The sequence below is a fragment of the Arachis hypogaea genome, chromosome 11 (assembly GCF_003086295.3).
Source record: "Arachis hypogaea cultivar Tifrunner chromosome 11, arahy.Tifrunner.gnm2.J5K5, whole genome shotgun sequence".
In the NCBI taxonomy this organism is placed as follows: Eukaryota; Viridiplantae; Streptophyta; class Magnoliopsida; order Fabales; family Fabaceae; genus Arachis; species Arachis hypogaea.
The window spans coordinates 901,138-924,776 of NC_092046.1; the positions used below are offsets into that span (position 1 = coordinate 901,138).

Consider the following 23,639-nt stretch of genomic DNA (forward strand, 5'->3'; position numbering starts at 1 on the left):
TTAAAATAGAATACCATCTCCATAATTGTTGAGTGATGATAGTTGATTTAATACAAGTGTATAGTCAAATTACTTCCAATTAAAATGTGCTTTAACATTTTAGTGATGAGCTCTCAAATAATCAAGCTTGAAAATATTCATGATATATATACATATATCATTATTTATTTTTTGGAGAACATAATAATAATAATAATAATAATAATAATAATAATAATAGAACCGCCAACGAACTATAGTTCAAATGACATATATGGATCTGTTTGGATAAGTTCATAAGTGACTTTTTTTAACTTTTAACTTATGAAAATGTGTAGTATTAATGTCTGGTACAATTTTCAAAACAAAATTGCAACTTTCTAAAAAATTATTTTGGTGCTTAAGGAAAAATTAAAAAAAAATGATTTCTCTCGTAATAAAAATCTTTTTATCACTTTTCTCTTAAAATAAGTACTTTTAGAACTAAAAAACCAAACACAAAATAACTTATTTATTATAAGCTACTTTTAATATAAGCATTTATTGTTTAAACTATTTGTTCAAAAGTAACTTAATTAAGTTGTTTACCCAAATTGGGCTCATGTCTCTCCAATCTCCATACTCACCTAGGGATCGCGGATTCGAGTCTCTTTATCTTTAGAAAAAAAAGTAAAAATAAAAATAAAAAATAATAATAGAACCATGAATATTACCCATACATTCAAAACTCAAAAAAGCAAGAAAAACATGAGAGAGTGATAGAGAAATTAAATAAACAAAGCCAAAGTGCACAACATTATTATTCTTAAAACACAAAAGTTTATAACACAAGCATGATGAGGATTAAAAGATGATAGATCTATCATCTTCATCCATGAAAATTATTGACTAATAAGATGTCTCATTAAGCACAATGCTTCGTGCAGAAGCATCGGCGGCGAAAGCCGTGGCAATCCCCGGAAGGGAAGCCCTCCGTTTTGCAAACGGAGGCGCAATTTGTGTCACTCAAACACACTCCTTTGAAGCGATGGCTTTGAGACGCACAAGTTCTACCTTCAGCCACCATTATTGGTCCCATCTCTGTTTAAGTCACAAATAATAAACACAAATTAATTAACAATATTATAGGTCTAAAACTACAAAATCATTGTATTCAAAGAAAAAATAAATAACACTACGTAAAAGTTAATTAACTTACATAGTACATAGTGTTTATTCATTATAGCTAAATTATTATAAAGTTGTTGTTATAAATTAAACTTGCATTAATAAGAAATTAAAGACTAAGTTATTATTATTACCAGTGGCCACTAGAAGCAAAAGGAGGACAAAAATGGTGGAAAGCAAAGGAAGAGAGCGAGCCATTATTATTATAATAATAATAATAATAATAATAATAATGGAAGATTTATAGAAGCTAATTAAGGGGAGAGTGTAGTAGTTGTGAGTGCAATATGTATATGGAATTGGTTTGCCTTATATAGAGGAATAAATCTATGTATGTGTGTGTGTGGTTGCTTTCCATGTATCTAAGAGATATATATATTAAATAATGTGAATAATAGATATATTGGATGTTCAATTTATTAGGTATGTGTGGATGGTTATTTTAATAGTCAAATTGAGAGCCACTAAGATAAAGATGTCAAAAACGTCTTTTTTTAAAAGATATTTTTTAATAATTAAAATTTAACACATATAATCGGTTAAATTGTGTTATTTTTATTAAAATTAGACAGGACAAATCAGTTTTGTTGGAAAACTAATAAATTAATTTTAAACCGATCTAAATTAATATTTTTTTTATAAAAAATGACTACAATATTCATATTATAAAAAATAAATAAAATACCTTTATTATATATATATAAATTTTAAAAACTCTAAATCTTAACTCTATGATGCCAGAAAAAAGATTAGAATTTAAGATTTTTAAAATTAATATATAATAATAGGAGTATTTTAGTCATTTTCTATAATAGGGGTATTGTAGTCATTTTCTATAAAAAATAATATTAATTTAGACTAATTCAAAATTTGGTTTACCATTTTTTTGGTCAAATTAATTTGTCTGGTCTAATTGTGACAAAAATTAACACGATTTAATTGATTATACGTGTTAAATTTTAATTATTAAAAAACATCTTTAAAAAAAACGTTTTAAAAATCTTTATTTGAGTGGCTCCTATTAAAATTTAGGTGAATAATTTAGAGTATAATGTATTTTATTTGAATTAGACCAATTTTAGGATCCATTATTTATGTTATTCAAAAAAATTATTAGTTACCTAACATAACCTATTTTTGTTATATCCAACAGATATCTTTTATTTAATTATTTTATAAATTTTTATAGTTTTATTAAATTTATAATTAAATTTTTTATATTTTATTTTGTAATTAAATTTTTATATTAATTTTTATTAAATTATTATATAAAATTAATATTTAAAAATTATCAAATAATTTAATAAAAGGTAAAGTATACTTTTTGTCCCTAAAGTTTGATAAAAGTTTTAAAAATATCCTTAAGTTTTATTTTGTTTCAATTTTGTCCCAAAAGTTTTCGATTTGCATCAAATATACCCTTTGCGACTAATTTTTCAAAAAATTTAAGACCAATTCAATAATAATTTCATAAGAACAACCCTCAATACAAACAAATCAAGCATAATTTTCATGCATTATTGTTAGATTTGTCTTAAATTTTTTGAAAATTTAGCCGTCAGGAGTATATTTGATGAAAATCGAAAACTTTTGGGACAAAATTAAAACAAAATAAAACTTAAAGATATTTTTAAAACTTTTGACAAACTTTAAGGATAAAAAGTATACTTTACCCTTTAATAAATTTAACTGTCTCAAAATAAATATGTCTAAAATTCACGTATCAAAACTGATGAATGATCCAGAAAAAGAAAAAGAAAAAGAAAAAGAAAAAGAAGGGACAACTCAAGAGCCCATTGAAATGTATTGAGGGCATTGGCTTTATCAACTTTTGATTTGGAGGGTTTTGTGTTCATTCAACTTTTTTAATGAAAACACGGTTGTCGACGCAGAGTGTCCACGTTTTCTTGGGACAACTTTGGACCCACTTATCTCCACACCTTTGTACGTCTGATTCCCTTTCTGCCATTACCACATGCCCTCACATCATTCATCGTTTTCGATTTACACCAAAATGCAAAATAGGAAATTTTTAAATATATCCAAAACACCGTTTTTTTTTTTGAATAATTTTTTTATTGTTGGATTGATTTTTTTTTTTTTAATGTTTGCAGTTTGCACCACATATTTAAAATTTTTACTAATAAAATTATATATATATATAATAGGATTATTTTTTTCACCGACTTATTTTTTGTCTCTTTCCTTTTTTAAATTTTGAGTGTAAATTTTTTTTATCAAGAGTTTTTTAATTTAATGAATCAATCAAATTACTATTTGTGTTTTCTTTTGTTTTATTGAGATAAGTATCCGTTAATTTTAATATAATATATTATATATATTTTTTTGAAAAATAATAAATGTTTTATTGTCTATAACAGTATTATTTTTATGTTCATATAATAGTAACAAAATACATACTACTGTAAATAATAAATTACATAAATAATTTTATTTGTTTTACACTATTTATTGATAAAAGGATATAGATATCTACTATTTAATACAGTAAAAGATCTAATTCATACTTATTTTAAAATTTAATTAATCTTAGATCAAAAATTTTGAAAAATTTAATTATCACTTTGCTCTAAGAAAAATTATCAATTAGATTTTTGGTAAACATATTATGTCCTTACTTTAATAAATAATATGAAATAAAATGAATATTTATATATTTTATTATTGACTGTAATATACCTCATTGTTATTACATAAGTATGAGAATAATATTATTTTAGACAATAAAATAATCGTTATCTTTTAAATTTTTATATACTTCTCAATTTTTTATTTATCATAAATTCTAACAAATCAAGTAAAGTTTTGCTAAAAAAAATTGTTATTTTTGTAAAAAATTTCTATAAATATTTAAATAGATATGTGACATTAATTAATGATAAAAATAAATATCATTTATTATTTTGGAGAATTTAATTAATATTTTTTAAAAATTAATTAGTCTAAAATTAAAATCTTCAATAATCTAATAATCAAATTATTCTAAAATAAAATTTCGTTTTTCACGTTATTTTATTTTTATTATTTGGATATTTACACTCGGGGATTATTCTCTTATTTGTTTATAATCAGCATCCATATTCATACGAAGAAGAGTTCAAATTTTCTTTTGGTAAATGTTTTTCGGCATCATATGAAAAGGAAAGGGAACATCTTTATTTCACTTCATGGATATTGAAAAGGACAATAGATCATTTGACATGATTCATCAGATTTTTTTTTTAGCAAACATAGGAGATTCAAACCTGCAACTTCTTAATTGAGTATGAAGAGATAATGCTATTCGAGCTATAACTCGTTAGCATGATTCATCATATGTTTATTTTTCAATAAGATAGATTTATTATTTAAATAGACCCTTTGCGCCTTTCATCCGTTAAAATTACATTAAATTTTTAATTAATTTTATCTTTTACAAAAATTAAAGCGCTTTTTATTTTTGTTATGGAGCTAGGAATGGTGTGAGACTGCATTATGGGGTACATGGGTGCAATACTGGAGTATGGGGTCAGGGTAACTAAAATCGGACGGTCCGATTAAGGGGGAGCAAATCGGACCGTCCGATTTGTGGGTTGCTGGCCAGGTGTCGAGCATGCAGTTCCCCAGCAGCGGTGGCCCCTCCATGCGTGACTATCTCCCCCCTGAAGCCCCACTCTCCTTCAGAAGTCATTTTCCCTTCCTCCATCTCAAGTTTTCACCATTTCGTTCTCTGCTTCTTCATCTTTAGTAGCAAAAATTTTTGCTTCTTGCACTGTAAAAAAAAAAATTACAATGCCAAAAAAAAAAAAAGTTAAAGATGTTGATCGTCCTGAACTACATATTGTCAATTATCTCTGCCATTCTGATTATGTAAGTTAAATTTTTATTTTTTTTATTTCAAAATTTATGTTATTATTACAGATTTATTATTACTATTTTTAGAGGTTTAGAAATGTATATTTAAGAATTAGTTAAAAATTTATATATTTAGATTTAATTAGTTGTAATGAATAAGAATAAGAATGTTTGAATTACATTAATATAATTGGTTAGTAGAAAATATATGTTTAGATGTTGTTGGTGGAATAATTTTATAGATTATGTGTTTACGGCTAGTCTAATTATTTCTTCTAATAATTTTGAGAATTATGGTTAAGAATTAGATTTTGTGTAATATATGATATATGTTATTGATATATTTTGTTACGATAATTTCATATTGTTATTTATTGTTGGATATTTAAATTGATATAATGTAAATATATTGTTGTAGTTGAGGATTTAATAATAGGTGAACTATTATTAATTGAATAATAATTATATTTATTTAATTATTAGTTGTCATTAATAGTTAGTTAGTAATTATAACTGTTGGTGATCTAAGAATTATTATTATTCGTTCAACGATGAATATGTAAATAAATCATTATGTAACAAGAAATCTAGAAAAATATTTACGTAACAGTATGTTGGAGTTAGATTAAATAGTTAGAATTATTAATAATTATTAATAATTTTCATGTATAGTGTTGAATTAGCATGAGTATAGAAATTTAATTAGCTACTACTATTAGGGAATTAGTTCGATCGAAATGTTTTTAATAATGATACTTAAATAATTACTAAGTTAGTTGTTTCTATATATGTCCATGCATGTTAGTGAGTAAATTTGTGTTAGTCTAGTAAATTAGTTACTATTATTAGAGAATTAGGGCCTTTTATATTGAGTTAGGTTTACTATTAATTCACTAATAATTTGTTATTTTTTTTGTAGGGTTTACGAAATTTGACATGTAATCACCTGTTGCCTCCGGATAGATACAATCATGCTGTGGAGGAGCATTTACGGTTTACTGGTTTTTTTCATGTTTCTCAAATTGGAATAGTTCAATGCCAGAAAAGGCCTAGTAAATGCTCTTGTTGAGAGGTGGCATCCGGACACACACACCTTCCACCTTCCAGTTGATGAGTGCGCTGTGACACTAGAAGATGTGGCTTTGATTCTGGGTCTTCCGACCAACGGTATGCCAGTGACTGGAGTGACTTTGAGTAGCCATGAAGCCTTAGAGGCTGAGTGTTTGCACCATTTTGGAGCTGTGCCGGGTAAGTCAAACTGTAGAGGAAGCTTTATAAAGTTGGGATGGCTTCGGGATTTAAAGGAGCGTATTCAGTGCATTGATGAAGACAGTATTCAGAGGTACGTGAAGGTCCACATTATGTTGTTATTTGGTACGATATTGTTTGGAGACAAGTCTGGGGTAGGTGTGCACTGGAAGTTTCTGCCGTTGCTTCGTGATTTTGGCAGTATCAGACAGTATAGCTGGGGTTCGGCATGCCTAGCACACTTGTACAGGTCGTTATGCAGGGCTTCTCGTTTTGACTGCAAAGAAATCGATGGTCCGCTAACACTTTTGCTAGCTTGGGCTTGGCTCCGTCTACCACATCTTGCCCCGGTTCCTAGGGAGCCCCATAGTTTTCCACTTGCAAACAGGTAACATTATTGACTTACATCGTATATTCATAGTTAGCATTGTACTGTGTTAATGAGATAAATTATATTAGGTGGCGTAACTGGGACCGTGAAGGTGGACGCTATAGATATCTTAGTCTTGCTCACTTTAGGAAGGCATTTGATGATCTTCAGGAAGGCCAGGTTTGTTTTGAATAAAGGAGTATATGTACGAAATTATAGTATAACTGTTGGATGTTTAGTAATTAGTTGTTTCTTTTGTTGTGTGCAGTTTGTGTGGCAGGCCTATGCCGTTGATCGCATTGATCCTGACACAATTCCTCCAGAAATCCACATGGACTCAGTTGTGTGGAGCGCTACAGTGCCATTAGTATCATTTGAATGCATTGAGTGGCATGCATCTGATCGGATTAGGCGACAGTTCGGTTTCATTCAGGTAGTCCCTCACCAGGAACGGAGTTTGGAACCGGCACACGGGGAGGTCCTTACTGGTCCTAAGAATCTTGACTGGACCATAGCCCCGACTCATTCATTTTGGGTGATGCAGTGGACAAATAGGTATAATCACATTCTTACTGAGAATCCAGTGGCTCCACATCATCCTTTAGATATTTACATGGATTGGTACCGTAAAAAATATGGCAATCACCTGAACTTGTCGGATCTTATGGTGCATGAGAATGATGATGGTAATCCAGTTAGGGAGGATGACCCCCAAGAGCAGGCGAATGACCCCGACGAGCAGGAGAATGATGAGCCACAGTCACCACCACCCCAACCTCAACCTCCAGAAGAACAACCACAGTCCTCGAATCCATATGTACCTCAGACATTGTTTACCCCGTCTATGTCTTTACATCAGCAATACTGGGGTTCTTCACAGTTTGACACAGGAGAGGGGGCTTCATTTAGCCAATTACTTGGGTTCATGGCTGCAGATTCTAGCCGGTCACATACTAGCCATCAGCCTGATATTATGGCGGGTAGGTATTCCTTGGATGCGAGGTTTCCGTGCCGTACCCCCTCAATAACTTCTGGAGGGGTAGTATCTGGAGACTCTAGTAGGAGTGAAGGTGGTCGAGGAATTCTTATAAGCCAAGACCCTAGACGTGTTTCAATGGGTCAAATTGAGGAGAATCCTATGGCAGCTGAGCAAGGGGCTGATGACTATCTAGTAGACGAGCCGGAGGACGATGAGTCTGAGGATGATGAAGAATCCGAAGACGACGACTCTGGTTATGGTCATGATGCAGGTTTAGGTAAGAGTTAACTCTTTTGTTCTTTCACTGCTTATGGTAGGTTCATATTAGCATTTGATTTTGATTGAGGTTAGATTCGTAACTATTGTGATAGATTCATGTTTGGATGGTGCTGTTCATTAGTATTATAATGGTATTCATGTTTGATGGTGCTACTCATTTCTATTACTAGATTCATTTTTGGATGGTGCTGTTTATTAGTATTATAATGGGATTCATGTTTGATTGTGCTACTCATTTCTATTCTTAAATTCATGTTTCGATGGTGCTATTCAATAGTATTATTAGATTCAATGTTAGATGGTGCTGTTAATTAATATTTTTACATTCACCATTGGATGAGTTGTAAAATTAATGTATGTACAGGTGAGGCACGGACTCCAGCTGAGACAGGCAAAGCCTACAATCTGAGGGTTGATCCGCCTCGTCGTAGTGCTAATCGATTCACCCCATCTGTGTTCAAGAAGGCCGCCAAAAAATGCAAGAAGTTTGTGAAAGATGTAAAGTGGTCCATGAGAAAGTAGTGGATGTTGTATTTAAGATGTTATGTCTATGAGTAAACTTTTCTATGTCGTTGTTAACTACCTTTTCATGACTATCATTTAGGTTTTATTTCTATCATTACTATGTTTGAATTAGGCGGAAAAATCATGGACTGATATCGGTTGCTGTCGTCATATATCAATAATTTTTCCTTCAGTTATTGTTGTTGTTGCGACGTTGAATTTTGATTGGATATGCACATGAATGTGATTAAGTTTTTTATCCAAATTTTGTACATAGCGTACTTTAAAATGTGAGAAATTTGGTCCAATTACAATATTAAAGCAACTTAAAAGCAATAACAACCATCAAGCATTGTTGCCTACATTAAGCAGGATAAAATGTCATATATCAAGCACAAATGTCATACATTAAGCAGGACCACATTTAATGTGAAATACATAACTCTACTGAGCATTGTTGCCTCTGGCTTGACGGCATCTACTACGGCTGTGGCCCTCAGCCCCACATTGCCTACACCTCCTAGGACCACGTAGCATTCTTGTGTCCATCTCGTTCAAGAAACGAGTCATCCTTGGACGACCTTTGGCAACCCGTCGCAAGAACGGATTGGGCACGAATCGAGGCCCATTATATGCAGGCCATGTAGTAGGATTCCCAAGTGGCCTAAACCTGGCTCGGTAAACGCGTCGAATTTGGTCCATCTTATAAACGTCATGTACATACACTTGCCAATCTAGCCGTTGATTCGCACAACATGCAAACACATGTCGACAAGGAATACGATCCACCTGGAACTCACCACAGTCACATCGGTGTCGACGGAGGTCGACGGCGTACTCCACTCCACTTGGCATCTCACGCACCTCAAAGACCTCATTCTGTCTGTCGAAACACCTCACCTGGATGTTTCCTGATGCAAGTTGATTTGCATGCAATTTGGAGGTCACAATCTCAGAGAAAACATGTCCAGCATTAATCCGAGCCTCCGCCTCGGCTCGTTTTCGTGTGAACAACTCATTAAGCCTGTAGAACGTCGCCTTGACAAGTGCAGTGATAGGGAGATTTCGTGCCCCCTTCAAGACTGAGTTGATGCATTCCACTAGATTCGTGGTCATGTGTCCCCATCTGTAACCACCGTCGAACGCCAACGCATACTGTTCGCGGGGGATACGGCTTAACCAGTTAGTATAAGCCTCACCCCGCTCCCGTAAACGCTGGAAACGCAACTCGTACTCGCGGAATGTCCTCGAATATCCTGTGCAATAAGAAAAAATAGATGAAAAAAAATATGTGAGAATCACTGCATGAAGATAAGATAACTCTATTAACTATGCACTTCGAATTACTAGGTGTTACCTATATTGACCACAAGTTTCTGCAGGTAAGGTGCCTTAAACTTCCTTAAAAAATTCGACTCTATATGCCTGATGCAAAACATGTGGAAGGCTCTAGGAGGCGACCAAGCTCCGTTACTGCGGGCCACAGCTGCATTAATGGATTCGTGTCGGTCAGAGATCAGTCCCACACCATCTCGAGTAACCACATGTTGTCGCAGGTTGCTAAGAAAGAAGTGCCATGCATCAGAAGTCTCTCCCTCCACAATAGCGAATGCAATTGGGACAATATTGTTGTTACCATCCTGTGAAACCGCAACCAACAGACAACCCTTATACTTTCCATACAAGTGGGTCCCATCTACCTGGACAACGGGTTTACAATGTCTGAATGCTCTAATACATGGATAGTAACTCCAGAAAACTCGAGACAACACCCGAATATCAGTAACCAAGTCATCACCTTGATATGCAGGCATAGTCTCAAAGTGGACGAATGCTGATGGCTCCTTATGACACATTGCCTCAAACCATATGGGCAAAGCTTCGTACGATGCTTCCCAACCTCCAAAAATCTTTTCCACTGCCTTTTGCTTAGCCAACCATGCTTTCCGATAGCTGATGGTGTAATTGAACTTTGACTGCACTTCAGCAATAACTGATTTCACCTTTATTGACGGGTCAGCCTCGACCAACGGCTTTATCGCTTCTGCAATAGTGTTCGAATCCAGCTTCGAATGATCCTGTGATATGGTTGCTCTAGTACAAGTGTGACTACCATTATACCTCCTTATAACCCAACAGTACTTTCTGCTGATCATGCTAACCCTGATAAGCCAATCACAACCTGATCCATACTGCGTGCACTTGGCGTAAAAGGTTAGCGGCTCCGACTCATACACTCTGTAGTCTACACCTCTTCGAATAGTATAATCTTTCATCGCCATAATAACAGCTTCCCTGGAACTGAATTCCATTCCAACAGCAAATTCACCATCTGCGACGATAGGAATTTCTGCCACAAAAACAGTTGTACGTTAAAAAATTTAAAAACATATATTTCACGACTGAAATTAAAAGTCAAATCTATCTATAACTTGTAACTCAATCATACCAAAAATTTCCTCTAACATAAATAATTCCGGAAATTTTTTTTGATATTGGGGTAGAAATGGAGTTTTTTAGGATTATGGATGGATAAGGGTGTTATTCTCAAAGGTGGAACTTTTTTATTTAAAATGTGAAAATCGGACCCTCCGATTTGTTTGTGAATAAAAATCGGACCATCCGATTTATTAGGAATAAAAATCGGACCCTCCGATTTTTTCTTTTTTTATAAAAAAAATTACAACAAACAAATCGGACCTCCGATTTGATATTAAAAAAATTTTAAAAACCAACTTACAAAGTTCTCGGACAGTCCGATTACTGATTCCCATATCAAAATAAAAATACATGTACCACCAACATAATTGCATTGCACACATTCATCTTCCATACTAAAATTTTTTAGCCAACTAGTTCCTCATATGTCAAATCGATATCTACCATGTTAATCTACGGTTTAATATTAACTTAAAGAATCGTTACTCACTACAGTTATACTAACATAAATAAATTTTACATCAAGTAATTATCTCAATTTTACATCACATACCTGCATTCATATAATCAGGAAACTCCGGAGCATGCATGGCTTCCAAATCCAACGCTCGCATGAAAGATGGTTCCTCAAACGGATGGTCGTTCGCCAACGCATTTGCCACGTCCGTCACACTTGCCTCCCAAGTGCCGTCACCTTGAACTTCATCTCCCTCTTGACCAACAACTTCGTAATTGCTTTCAAACTCTTCTTCACTATCACTATTGTAATCTTCTCGTTCGATATTTCGGTCGGCCTCAGATTGCTCAAAGTTAATATACAACTCAATGAACGGCATCTGAGCGCGATTTTCCATATACACTGAAAACATCTCTTGCATGCTCGCTTCATCAGTTATATATCTTGTTTGAAATTGAACGAATCCGCCAAATACCGGTATAGGATACCTGTATAAAATGCATGATATTTTTCTTGCCACCGCAAGATCTATCTTCTCACAAATCACACCTTTTAGTTCCTCGAATGAAATTATGAACGGAATAACAATATCTAATGGATTTTCACAGACAAATTTCACTCCTTCAGATGTTTGTAACAAAATCTGACCAAAATAATATACTTTTAGAAGGACTCTATCATCCATATTTCTCACTCACATTACTATAATTTTCCACTCTCAATTTTTTAATAATCAACTGAAACAATGGAAATACTGCTAAAGACTAAAGAAAGAGCTAGAACAGCTCCAGGAAGACGAAGAAGAACTCGAAAGAAAAGAAGAGATTTGGAAGCTCGGATGGCACACAGATATATATATACACTTATAAACAAAAGGATTCGTACCCCCCGATTTGTATTTGGACCGTTGAAATATTGATATTATATTAAATTCGGACGGTCCGATTTGCATTTTGCAAAATAAAAAAATAAAAAATAAAAACGCCTGAAATCGGACGGTCCGATTTCAATGTCCAAAATTCGAATTTTTACCCCCTACAAATCGGACCGTCCGATTTGTAACACAAAAAAATCCTATCAAAGAAATCGGACGGTCCGGATACCCTCTTCTAAGATTGACGTAAAGCTGTCCCATACGCCCGTATTGCACCTATAGTTTCCATTACAAAGCATAACACGCACAGGTTTTCAATATAAAAAAAAATGAGCCAAATTAAAGGACACTTTTGTTAGAAAATCTTTTATGTGTTTTTATAATATATAAAATTATAAATATTTGTATACTGTCGTTCAATTAGATTTACGTATTTAGATTAATTTTTAAATTAAATAATAAATTTAAAAATTAATTATTTTTATTAATATATGATTAAATAAATTTATAATAGGTAGTGTTTGGTGGAAAGACAGAGACGGAAAGACTGAGACTAAGAGAAAGAGACTAAAAGACAGGGATTGAAATAAATTTCAGTATTCTGTTTGGTGCAAAATGGGAGACACGAATTGAAACAAGAATGAAACTCTAATTTAATTTGCACAAAAGATAAAATTGGAATTAATTAATTGAAATAAAAGTATTTTAGGTATAAAATATTATTAAAGTTTTAGTCTTCATATCTAAAAATTTCAGTCCCTTATGTCCTTATTTTTTTGAGGTACTGAAATACTGAAATTTTAGAGATAGAGACAGAAATTTTAGTACCAATCTCTAAACTAACAAACACGATACTGAGTCTCAGTCTCTCAATCTCTGTCTCAATACATCAAAACAAAAAATTAAATTTATTATTATTATTTTTATAGCTACCAAAACTAATTAGTTACATAGTACTTTTTTAACAAATCTGACCTAAAATCAACAGAGTGAGAATAATGATTTAAAAGCAATATCCTTGAGCATGAGATCAGATCAGATTTTTTTTGAATACCATGAACAAGTCACATTACTACCGACACATGGTTGGTTTAGAATTTAAATATTCGTTTTATATTTCATTAACCGGTGATTTTATATTTAAGTAGTCTTTTATATTAAAAACCATTTGTGTAAAGAGTTATACACACTATCAAGTTTTTAATGCTCAAACCTAACAAATAAATTATTAAAATTTCATTTCAAATATTTAGGCACCATAAAGACAATTTTAAAAGATGAAAACAACAAAAAAATATTCTTGAAATATTAAAAGAGTTTGACAAATATAATAAATCATCGAGTAACTCAGTTTTTAATTTTAACAATTTTTAATTTATCATTTTATATTTTGAGATCTTTTTGTTAATATTTAATTTTTAAAATATATTTTTAGTAGTTTATTCCAAATATAATTATATCTATTAGAAGATATAAGAAGTTTGGGGGAAAAAAATAAAGCAAACAAATAAAGAAGCTTGGGACATTAGTCATATGCTTTGGAAGGATATATTAGGTTTTTGTTTCCAGTATAGCATATTAATAATCAAATGGGTAATGTTAGGTAGGCAGAAAAAAAAAAAAGTCAGAACTTGTCTTATTTAGCATTAATTAATTATCGCAATAATTAATGAATGCTAAATAAGGTAAGTTATGGCTGTTTTTGGTTGATTTTCTTTGGTTACCAAATATTTCCGTAATCAAATAGAGTTAAAAAGTGTGTTGAAACATAGAGATGAGGGGTTAAGTATGATTTTGGTCTCTAAGGTATAGGTCAAAATTTTTTTTTGTCTTTAATTTTTTTTTTGCATTCAAAATTGTCTCTAAGGTTTAACTTGGTTTTAAAATCGTCCTTACTATAAGGACCAAAATCGTACAGAGGTAACGATGGAAGCGGAGGCAGAAGTAGATTGTGAACAACTTCTTCTTCTTCTTCTATTTTTCTCCTTTTTTTCTTTCCTTCTCATTTGTAAGAGTAGAAACACTTTCTTTTTCTTATTTTTTTATTTTATAATTTTTTTATTATGGATAATTTGGCCCAAAATTTTAATATTTAAGTAAAAAAAACGATTTTAAAATTTGATTTTAAATTTTAGAAACAATTTTATATAAAAAAAAATAAAAAATAAAAAAAATTTTCAACCTATATTTTAGAAATCAAAATCGTACTTAACCTAAAGATAAGTGTGCACTTTATGAAGTACAACCTACTAATATTCCTATTTCTATATCTAGTAAGGAATTTGGTTTAGGAAGACTGGAATGTAGTAGTAGTAGTAACTAGTACAAAACTACAAATATAGGAGTTTATAATTAGGTTTGGTTTGAACAAATCGTAAACCAAACCCATGCAATCAATTTATGATAAGATAGGTTTGGTTTGATTATTAGGTTGGATTTATTTTTTTACAAAAGAAAACCTAAAATGTGTAATAAGATTTTTTTTTCTAGAACCAAATATTTACTGACTATCATTGGTCATAATAACTTAGTTATTCAATAAATTCTTATAATTTTACTGAATTTAAAATTGAATTTTTAATGTTTAAAACTTTTTTAATTGAATCATTATATTAAACAAAAATTTTTAATTAAGAATTTATTTACTATTTTTTATTAAAAAATACAAAATGTTATTGAAATGTTTATTTTTGTATTTTAGATAAGATAGATTGTGAAATATTTTAGAAACTAAGATTTTAGGATTATTGAGTTTTTTTTCGTTGAAAAATAACAAGTAGTGACGGTCTAATTAACTTTTTTATTTAGTATGATAATTTAGATATAAATTTTTAAATTATAAAGACCTAATTAAAAATACAACAATACTAGAAAATTAAGAGGGTACTAATAAAAAATCAATCAAATGTCTCCGGGTGAATTCAAAATCTCTACCTAAATGGTGCTTATGCTAGGCATTATGATGTTTCTTCTACTAAATATCAGAATATTTATTTTTTATACTAAATGGATGTTCTTTTATATATTTTATAAAAATTTTTTTATATAAAACCATGCGGCGTAACACCCAAAGCGCTTCAAGTGTGAGGTGTGAAGAAACGGACTTGATTCTGCGCCGTAATCCTAGGAGCAGTTTTGGAAAGATATTACTCAAAAGTTGATTTTAATTAAATAGCAATTAATAACAAATATTGTAAATTAAAAAAAATTAAATTAATTAAGAATGAATATAAATTAATGTGATTTTGTTTAGTTTTTTACTAATAACCTCTTAGTTTTATATACTTTTCCTTAAAAATATAATGAAATTATGCATAATGACAAAGTACATAAACTTCTTTTTATCTTAAAACAATAAAATATAACTTAGGCTGGCTTGTTTCTTTTTTTTTTTTTTTTTGGGTCCGTATAGGTAATTTTATTGTTTGGATTTTATTGTTGGCCATTGTGTTAGTTACGTTGGTCCATGTATAATTTGGACCAAGGTCCTCCAACTCATTTTAGAAAACCAAACAAAAATGAAATAAATATATTCAAGAAATAACATCCAGTCCGACCAAAAAAAAAAAAGGGTTACAAACTAGAAAGCTTATAGCTTAAAGGTTTGTAAATGATTGACCAAAAAAAAAAAAGGTTTGTAAATGATTAAAAAATTTTTGAAAAAGTTAACCAATAAGAAAAAGATACCATTTTGTATGCGATAAAAATACTATTTGTACAATAAAATCAGTTATCATATATTTTTAAAAATATATGTATAGTTAAAATATTTTTAGTATATATTTTATATTTTAATATATATTTTATATTAATAATTAATTTTAATTTATTTTTAACATTATTGATAAATTATATATCTTAAATTTAAAAATAGTTAAGCTCTCACTTATTTTTACTTTACTAACCATTTAAAAATTTTATTTTTTCAAAGATAATAAGTTTTATTTCATTAATTATTGAAAATAAAATACAAAAATGTCAAAAAATAAAATAGTATAATAAAAAGTGAAAATCTCCCAAAATAATACATGAAAAATATTCATCCAAAAGTGATCATAAAATAAAAAAATAAAATAAAATAAAATTGAATAAAACTATAAGTTTTTCTCATGAAAAATGAACTAAGATAAAATTCTTTAAAATTTTACGTACCAATTTGATCTAAACCATTAGATCGAATCTTATGTACCTTGGTCCCTAACTTGGGTAAAACTTGTTATAATTACCCGTTTAATATTCAATTTTTTTAGTTGTAATTTAAAATTAAGTATTGAGTTATTTTCTTAAGACTAGTTTTTAAGAGAATACTTTTAAAAATTTATGTTCAAAATAAAATAGTGTGGATTGATATGCAATTTACTTGTAAAATAAATCAATTTTTGTGACTATAAATCAATTTTAGTACACTTTAACTATTATTATTATTAGAATCTAATTTTAATATATTATTTATTTAGAACGTTTACAATTTATACCATTATTCAATTATATTTATTTTTTAAATAATTATTTATTTTATCAATACCAAAATAAAAAAAATTTATTAACATATTGTTACATAATTGAATGCATGTAGAGTTGGAAGTGAGTCGAGTTAAACCAAGTTAAATTTGGCTCACAAAAATTAAACTTGGCTCACGGCTCGACTCATTAGCAATCGAGTCTGTTTCTTAAATTCAAGCTCGACTCACTGAAATCTCACAAGCTAACTCGAGCTCACGAACTGTCTCAAGTAATAGAAATATAATCTATAATTCCATATCAATAAATTATAACTTATATATATATATATATATTAAAATATTAAAAAATATAAATTTTATATATTATCTATCTATCAATTATAAACTTTTTATGAGTAAAGTATCGTTTGTGTCCTCAACGTTTGGGGGTAAGTTCCAAGGTTGTCCCTAACGTTTAAATCGTCATATTTAAGTCCCTAACGTTTCAAAATTGACTCAAAGTTGTCCCGCCGTCAATTCTGTTAACAGATCCCTAACGGCAGGACAAAATTGAGACAATTTTGAAACGTTAGGGACTTAAATAGAACGAAAATATTAGGGACAAAAACGATACATAAAAATAAATTTTAATATTATCCTTCAATAATCAATTTTTTACGATACATAGTAATTCAATTATTTTTTAATCACATCTAAGTAAATTACACTTAATCACATTACTTTTATTCTAAATAAATTTATTTTTTTTATAATTTTACTCCTAAAGATTTTTACTCATCATAAAATGTTTGTAGAATGACTAAAATGATATTACTTTATTGTATATGTATCATTTTTTTCACAAGTTTATGTACTTGTCATCCTACAAATATTTTATGATGAGTAAAAATTTTTAAGAGTAAAATTATAAAAAATAAATTTATTTAGAATAAAAGTAATGTGATTAAGTGTAATTTACTTATATGTAATTAAAAAATAATTGAAAAGCTATGTATCGTAAAAATTTGATATTATTGAAGGATAAAATTAAAATCTATTTTTATGTATCGTTTTTGTCCCCAACGTTTTCGTCCTATTTAAGTCCCTAACGTTTCAAAATTGTCTCAGTTTTGTTCCGCTGTCAATTTTGTTAACAGAACCCTGACGGCAGGACAACATTGAGTTAATTTTAAAACGTTAAGGACTTAAATAGGACGATTTAAACGTTAGGGACAACTTTAAGACTTATCCCAAACGTTTGAGGACAAAAATGATACTTTACTCATTTTTTATTTATGTCCTACATCGAATCAAAATTATATATAAAAAATACCTATAAAATTTTAAATAATTAAGAACATTATTAATATATAAATACGCCTCTCTTATTCTGTTATATCATGAACACTATATATTATAATCGAGCCAACTTACGAGCTAATGAGTTGAACTTATCCAAATTCAAACTCGACTCATTTAATTTATGAGCTTAACTCTAATCTCAAGTTTGGCTCACCAACTTACGAATTCAATTTATCTAACTATTAATGAGTCGAGTTTAAACTGGACTCACTTTCAACCCTAAATACACCTCATGAATTATTATACATTCATATAATATTAAAAATAAATTTTAATTATTAAATAAAAATTAAAATATAATTAATTTTATATAAAATTAATAGTTAAAAATCGTTAACTAATTTAAAAAATTTAACTAAATTATTATTTAACCCTCCAAACTATCATCAACATTAAGAATTTCCACCTTATTATTATTAGGAGAAAAATAATAATAATAAATAAAGAAATACGAAATGCATCTAACATAGACAGAGTGATATTTCTGTGTCTTAGTTTCTTTATTTCTTTCCCCTTGTTTTCCTTTTCTATCTTTCCTCGTTGGAACCCTAAATCACTTCACTGCTTCTCTCGAAAAGGAAAAGATCGGAATTGAGAAATTGAGAGTGAGAGAGAAAGAAAAGGGGATCCGAATGGAAGGAATGCTATCGGCAAATGACCAACAGAGCATGGTCTCTTTGTTCTTGGAGGTTGCTCAGGGCCAGACCACTGAGACTGCTCGACAGTTCTTGCAGGTTCCTCTCATTATTGTTTCTAATTTATTAGTGTTTGTTGAAGATTTATTGTGATTCTAGAATTAGGGTTTATTTTTTAAAAATTTTAGTTTCTGGACTTTGAAATGGTTAGAAATCTTTGCCTTCATCGGTGGTTATGTTTGGTCACCGAAAAATTCATTCTTTTAGCTTATTGTGATGACAATTAGAAAATTGGTTGTATCTATCACGGAAAAAGTTGAAATCTCGCTTGATCAGTGATTCTTTTGAAATCTATCATGAAAAAATAGCTCTTTTAGCTTATTGTGATGACTAAGACTGGTGTGTTGGGAATTTGCTTATAGGTTCTGATTTGTGATGAAGTTATTTTCTTTAAAACTGAAATTCTGTTTGATAAGTGGTTAATGGTTATAGTGTCTGTCATGAAATTTAATCATCCTTTTAGCTTATTGTGATAACAATACCCTACATTATGTCTATCTTGAAACATAATCACACGTTTAGCTTATTGTGATGACAATTATAAAATGAGCATGCTTAAAGATTTGCTTGTAGCTATTGGTACTTCGATGGATATGCTTTACTTAAAAAAAAAAGAAAACTATAATCTTGTAGCTCTTGCATGAAGAATCATCCTTTTAGGTTTTATCCTCTTTATAATGATGGCAATGTGTAGATTTTCCTCTTGTATAGATTTATCAAATTTTGTGAACCTGTGATACTGGTAACACAGGCAACAAGTTGGAAACTTGAGGAAGCTCTTCAGCTGTTCTTGATCGGCAATGATGCTGGGTCTTTGCCACCACCATCACACTCTCCACCTTTAGAAAATGTTGAATCTTGGACTGATCAACCATCAAGGTAAGTTGGGGTGTCTAACTACGATTTATAAGTTATAATCCTAAGTGAGCACTTTTTAGTTGGTTGTTTGACTCATACTTGTTGCTTTAGTGAACCAAGGAAGGAAAGTGAGAGTAGTGACCACAATGTCAATGATCCAGATGAAGTACGCCCTCCCTTACCTGTTATACGGGAAACTCTTTATGAGGATTCAATGCTCTTTAGGTATGTTTCACCATTCTAATTTCTTTGCTTGCCTTGTAAACTGATAGTTTATATTCCAAGAGAAATGCATATCTGGTGTTTTTATTGCTCTTTTTGTCATTCTTGGGATTACTTAATGTGCAATATGGTTTTTCCCTGTCAGATATTTATTATGTATTTTATCATGTCATGCAGAGGATCAAGGTTTGCACCCCGTTCACAAGAGCCTAACTCTTTAATAGCATTTCGTAACTTTGAAGAGGAAATGAGACGTCCTGGGGTTTGGGAAACAGAGCAAGGTGCTGCTTCGACAGCAGAAACTTCTAGGGATAATCTTGCTTCACTCTATCGCCCTCCATTTCATCTGATGTTTAATGGCACTTTTGATAAGGTAAATCTCCTGCTTAGTGTTGACTGTAGATTCTGCTAGAGGTGTAACTGGCACAACATCTATTTATGAAATATTTAAAGTGATAATAATGTTTTAGATCTCTTTTACACCTCTCTTTTATTTATAATGATTTTTTCCTTAAAAAAATGTCTAGTTCAGATAAAGATGAAGTTGCGCCGAATAATTGTACTTATGTAAATAAGGAACCTTAACAGCTTTTGATCAGTATTTAGTAATGTGTGTTGAGGTTTGGGATTTTGTTGTTGTGTTCTTTATTCCTTAGACTAATACTGTTGTGGGGTGGTTTAGTTCCTTGTTTAGAAATTGATATACAGGCTCCTTAATTATCCTATGCTGTTATTATAGCTTATGTAGGCCTTCCTCTTACATGACTTATTTGCAGTCTTATGCAAGTTTCTGGATATGACAAAAATCATGTGTACTTCATATAAGAGAAGTTAGCTGGAAGTATGAGAATGATTTTTGTTGGTTTCACTTATTATCTTTTTTACTTGTTATTTGTAGTGGCAGTTTACATCTAAAATTCATTTGGAAACACAATATTCATTTGCATATCTTAGTTTATGGGATTTCCTTGCATTTGCGGTGTGTCAATGGCACTAGATTGGTATTGTGTTTATTTATATCTATTCAAAATGTAAGCCATTCATATATATACAATTATGACCAAGTTTTGTCCTTGACCACAGGCAAAAGGTGCTGCTTCCATGCAGGACAAATGGCTGTTGCTGAACATTCAATCCACTACAGAATTCAGCTCTCATATGGTATTATGTTCTCATGCAAATTGACCCCTTTACATTTTCTTTACATGTTTGTTTCGGCATTAACACTGTTGTACTTAATGTTTTGCTTTGTGAAGCTTAATCGTGATACATGGGCCAATGAAGCTGTTTCTCAAACCATTAGCACAAACTTCATATTCTGGCAGGTTAGCTTGTTGCTATATTAATTCATTTTAAGTGTTATTTTGTCAAAAGAATTTATGACTTTTACTTGCACTTTCCAATTTTCTCTGGGGTTTTCCAAAGGACCGAGATGTTTATGATGGCTTTTCTTTTGAAGTTGGAATTTCAGATGATGTGAAAATTGATATTCACAACATCATTATTTTTTGCTGATATAGACATGTGGTGCACCGTGCACCTGGATTTCTGTCGTGTTATATGTTTTCATTTTGTTTCATTTGTTGCAACGTTTCCTTTCTTAATTATTTTTCTTGTCATATAGGTATATGATGATACAACTGAAGGAAGAAAAGTCTGCACTTATTACAAACTGGAATCGATTCCTGTAGTGCTTATTATTGATCCCATCACTGGCCAAAAGATGCGATCATGGTCTGGAATGGTTCAGCCTGAAAGCTTACTAGAAGTATGGAAATTCCTACTGGGGAATCTCTGAAAACATTATTCATATACATTAACTTTGAACATGTTTTGCTCTTTATAATTACTGATTCAAAGAGTCTTATGCTTTACTTTAGGGTCTACTAGCATTCCTTGATGCAGGGCCAAAGGATCATCACATGACCTTATCTCACAAGCGTCCTAGAGGAGCTTCTAGCCCACCTAAGGCTAAAGGTTTGCACTGGTTTATGTTTCTGTAGCAGTTTGTTTTGGCCTTTAGGAGGATGACTTCATATTTCATGTGTCTTTCTTGTTATTGTAAAGCCATAGGCACCCTATAGACATATGATTTTCCTATTTTTTTTAAATAACATAATAATTTAAGAAAATAAAGGGTAGCTCGGTGTACAAAATCTCGCGTTACGCAGGGTTTGGAGAAGAACCACACCAAAGGGTGTAATGATTTAAGAAAATATTTATAAGAAAAAGAAAGTTTCATTAAAATAATTAGAAGTTAGTTAGAGTAAGCGAAGTTGAAAATGTGAGTGATTTTCTTTATATTGGTCAATTGGAAATGTAGCCTTGTATAGGAAATAAAGATGTTTACTTATTTACTTTCTTTCTAGCCATCAACACTTCAATTAAGATGGATCTTGGCTTCGCCCAATTTCTAATCATGCAATCTCTTTCATTATGTTTTGAGGATTGAAAATCTTGTTTTCACTGCCTGGGTAATATGCACATCATAACTTGTGAGGAAGTTATCTTTGGCATATTTTTTGTATTATCATGATAACTTTTCTGATGCTACAGCTATTGTAGATTCAGACGAGAATAAAGATGAGGAAGAGGAAATCCAAAGAGCTCTGGCAGCATCGATGGAGGGCATGATTGGATCTAATGTTGCGGCTGGAAGTGACAACAAGGAGGCAGATTCTGCTGTCAGCCAGCAAGAGGCAGCCTTGCCCAAGAGGCCCTCATACCCAGTACTCCCCGAAGAGCCTAAAGCTGAAAGAAGTCTCCTGTGCAGGGTTGGTGTTCGGCTTCCAGATGGACGCCGGGTTCAGCGTAACTTTTTACGCACAGATCCTATTCAGGTAAAAGCATTGCTGTCACTTATCACATGTCTTGTGGATAGTGTTACGTCTTGCATCTTACGTCTGGTATAGCCTTCTGCTGATTTCTTGTTATTTCTGTATACCATAAATGTTTTTCTTCTATCGTGAGGAGGTATTACTAGATTGTTGAGGAAAAGGCTTTGTAGTCATTTGATAATTGATATATTGTCTTATTTTATACAAGAAATCCTTCTGTGATCATGAAAATACCATGTGGATATGGATGCAACCAATAAGAGAAATTACGAATGTATTTGGTTTGCATTTTCATTTTCATTGTTTTTTGTTTTATGAATTTTGAGAAGAAAAATGAGAAAACAAGATATGAAAATAGAAGACATTATTTACTGAAAACATAAAATACTGAAAACGGAAAATACTGAAAATGAAAACGTAAACCAAATGCACTGTAATTTTTTAATATAGTCCCTCCTCCAACTAACTTGCACTCTCTGATTGTTGTTTTGTTTCCTCTTGAAGCTGCTGTGGTCATTCATTTCAGCTCAAGTAGGAGATGAGACAAAGCCATTCAGATTAGCACAAGCAATTCCTGGAGCCAACAAAGTTCTTGACTATGAAAGCAATTCAACTTTTGAAGAATCAGGGCTTGCAAATTCCATGATCTTTGTCACTTGGGACTGAGTTTAGCTTTTAAGACTCGGAGAATTTTTAATGTTGGTTTCTTCTGATATGATGAGGATTGAGGCTGGTTTATCATCAAAGGAAAAGGGGGAGTTTTTGTTTAAACTTCTTGTGTATATTTTATGAATCCGAATGATGAATAGACTTTCAATTAATGGAATTTTTTTTTTCTTTTGGGTACAAAAAGAAATATTCCTGTGCAAGTTTCAAGTTTCGGATTCTGTTTATAAATGAGAAATCTCACTATAAAGTTGAATACTATTGTCAAATAATTGAGAATCAAATGGTGTGTTAAGCAAATGTTATAATGTTGAATTGCATAAATGTTTTAAAAATCATTTGTTGGAAGAGTTTATATGTAATAGATTTTTTTTGAAAATTTTGTAACAATTTAAATATTCTCAAA

At 31.0% G+C, this 23,639-nt stretch overlaps 3 protein-coding genes across 5 annotated transcripts; 1 reads left to right on the forward strand and 2 right to left on the reverse strand.

Annotated features, from left to right (window-relative positions):
- Nucleotides 1–746: 746 nt before the first annotated feature.
- Nucleotides 747–1,449, reverse strand: LOC112719711 (defensin Ec-AMP-D2). Its single transcript, XM_025770374.2, has 2 exons — nucleotides 1,281–1,449; nucleotides 747–1,059 (listed from the first exon to the last, which is right to left on the reverse strand). The coding sequence occupies exons 1-2, from the start codon at nucleotides 1,342–1,344 to the stop codon at nucleotides 884–886; spliced, it is 240 nt and encodes a 79-aa protein (XP_025626159.1). The 5' UTR covers nucleotides 1,345–1,449; the 3' UTR covers nucleotides 747–883.
- A 7,376-nt stretch (nucleotides 1,450–8,825) lies between these two features.
- LOC112723913 (uncharacterized) lies at nucleotides 8,826–11,698 on the reverse strand. Its single transcript, XM_025775271.1, has 5 exons — nucleotides 11,374–11,698; nucleotides 10,544–10,731; nucleotides 10,282–10,459; nucleotides 9,739–10,179; nucleotides 8,826–9,637 (listed from the first exon to the last, which is right to left on the reverse strand). The coding sequence occupies exons 1-5, from the start codon at nucleotides 11,696–11,698 to the stop codon at nucleotides 8,826–8,828; spliced, it is 1,944 nt and encodes a 647-aa protein (XP_025631056.1).
- Nucleotides 11,699–18,393: 6,695 nt separating this feature from the next.
- LOC112719712 (plant UBX domain-containing protein 7) lies at nucleotides 18,394–23,423 on the forward strand. Of its 3 annotated transcripts, none has more exons than XM_025770375.3 (10): nucleotides 18,394–18,689; nucleotides 19,402–19,529; nucleotides 19,620–19,733; nucleotides 19,908–20,103; nucleotides 20,814–20,891; nucleotides 20,987–21,055; nucleotides 21,355–21,498; nucleotides 21,611–21,707; nucleotides 22,287–22,570; nucleotides 23,072–23,423. In XM_025770375.3, exons 1-10 carry the CDS (start codon nucleotides 18,588–18,590, stop codon nucleotides 23,231–23,233), a joined length of 1,374 nt encoding a protein of 457 aa, XP_025626160.1. In that variant the 5' UTR covers nucleotides 18,394–18,587; the 3' UTR covers nucleotides 23,234–23,423. The 3 variants fall into 3 exon arrangements, with proteins under 3 accessions (XP_025626160.1, XP_025626161.1, XP_025626162.1); XM_025770376.3 differs by having other exon boundaries at nucleotides 22,296–22,570; XM_025770377.3 differs by having other exon boundaries at nucleotides 18,397–18,689; nucleotides 22,302–22,570.
- Nucleotides 23,424–23,639: the final 216 nt, after the last annotated feature.

Coding starts and splice junctions, on each gene's coding strand:
- LOC112719711 (XM_025770374.2), bottom strand. CDS start 1,344: ATGGCTCGCTCTCTTCCTTTGCTTTCCACCATTTTTGTCCTCCTTTTG. Junction 1,060..1,280: donor TTTGCTTCTAGTGGCCACTG/GTAATAATAATA, acceptor TGACTTAAACAG/AGATGGGACCAATAATGGTG.
- LOC112723913 (XM_025775271.1), bottom strand. CDS start 11,698: ATGCAAGAGATGTTTTCAGTGTATATGGAAAATCGCGCTCAGATGCCG. Junction 10,732..11,373: donor TCCTGATTATATGAATGCAG/GTATGTGATGTA, acceptor TTTTTGTGGCAG/AAATTCCTATCGTCGCAGAT. Junction 10,180..10,281: donor AGTGGAAAAGATTTTTGGAG/GTTGGGAAGCAT, acceptor CTGCATATCAAG/GTGATGACTTGGTTACTGAT.
- LOC112719712 (XM_025770375.3), top strand. CDS start 18,588: ATGGAAGGAATGCTATCGGCAAATGACCAACAGAGCATGGTCTCTTTG. Junction 19,530..19,619: donor TGGACTGATCAACCATCAAG/GTAAGTTGGGGT, acceptor TTGTTGCTTTAG/TGAACCAAGGAAGGAAAGTG. Junction 20,104..20,813: donor TTAATGGCACTTTTGATAAG/GTAAATCTCCTG, acceptor CCTTGACCACAG/GCAAAAGGTGCTGCTTCCAT.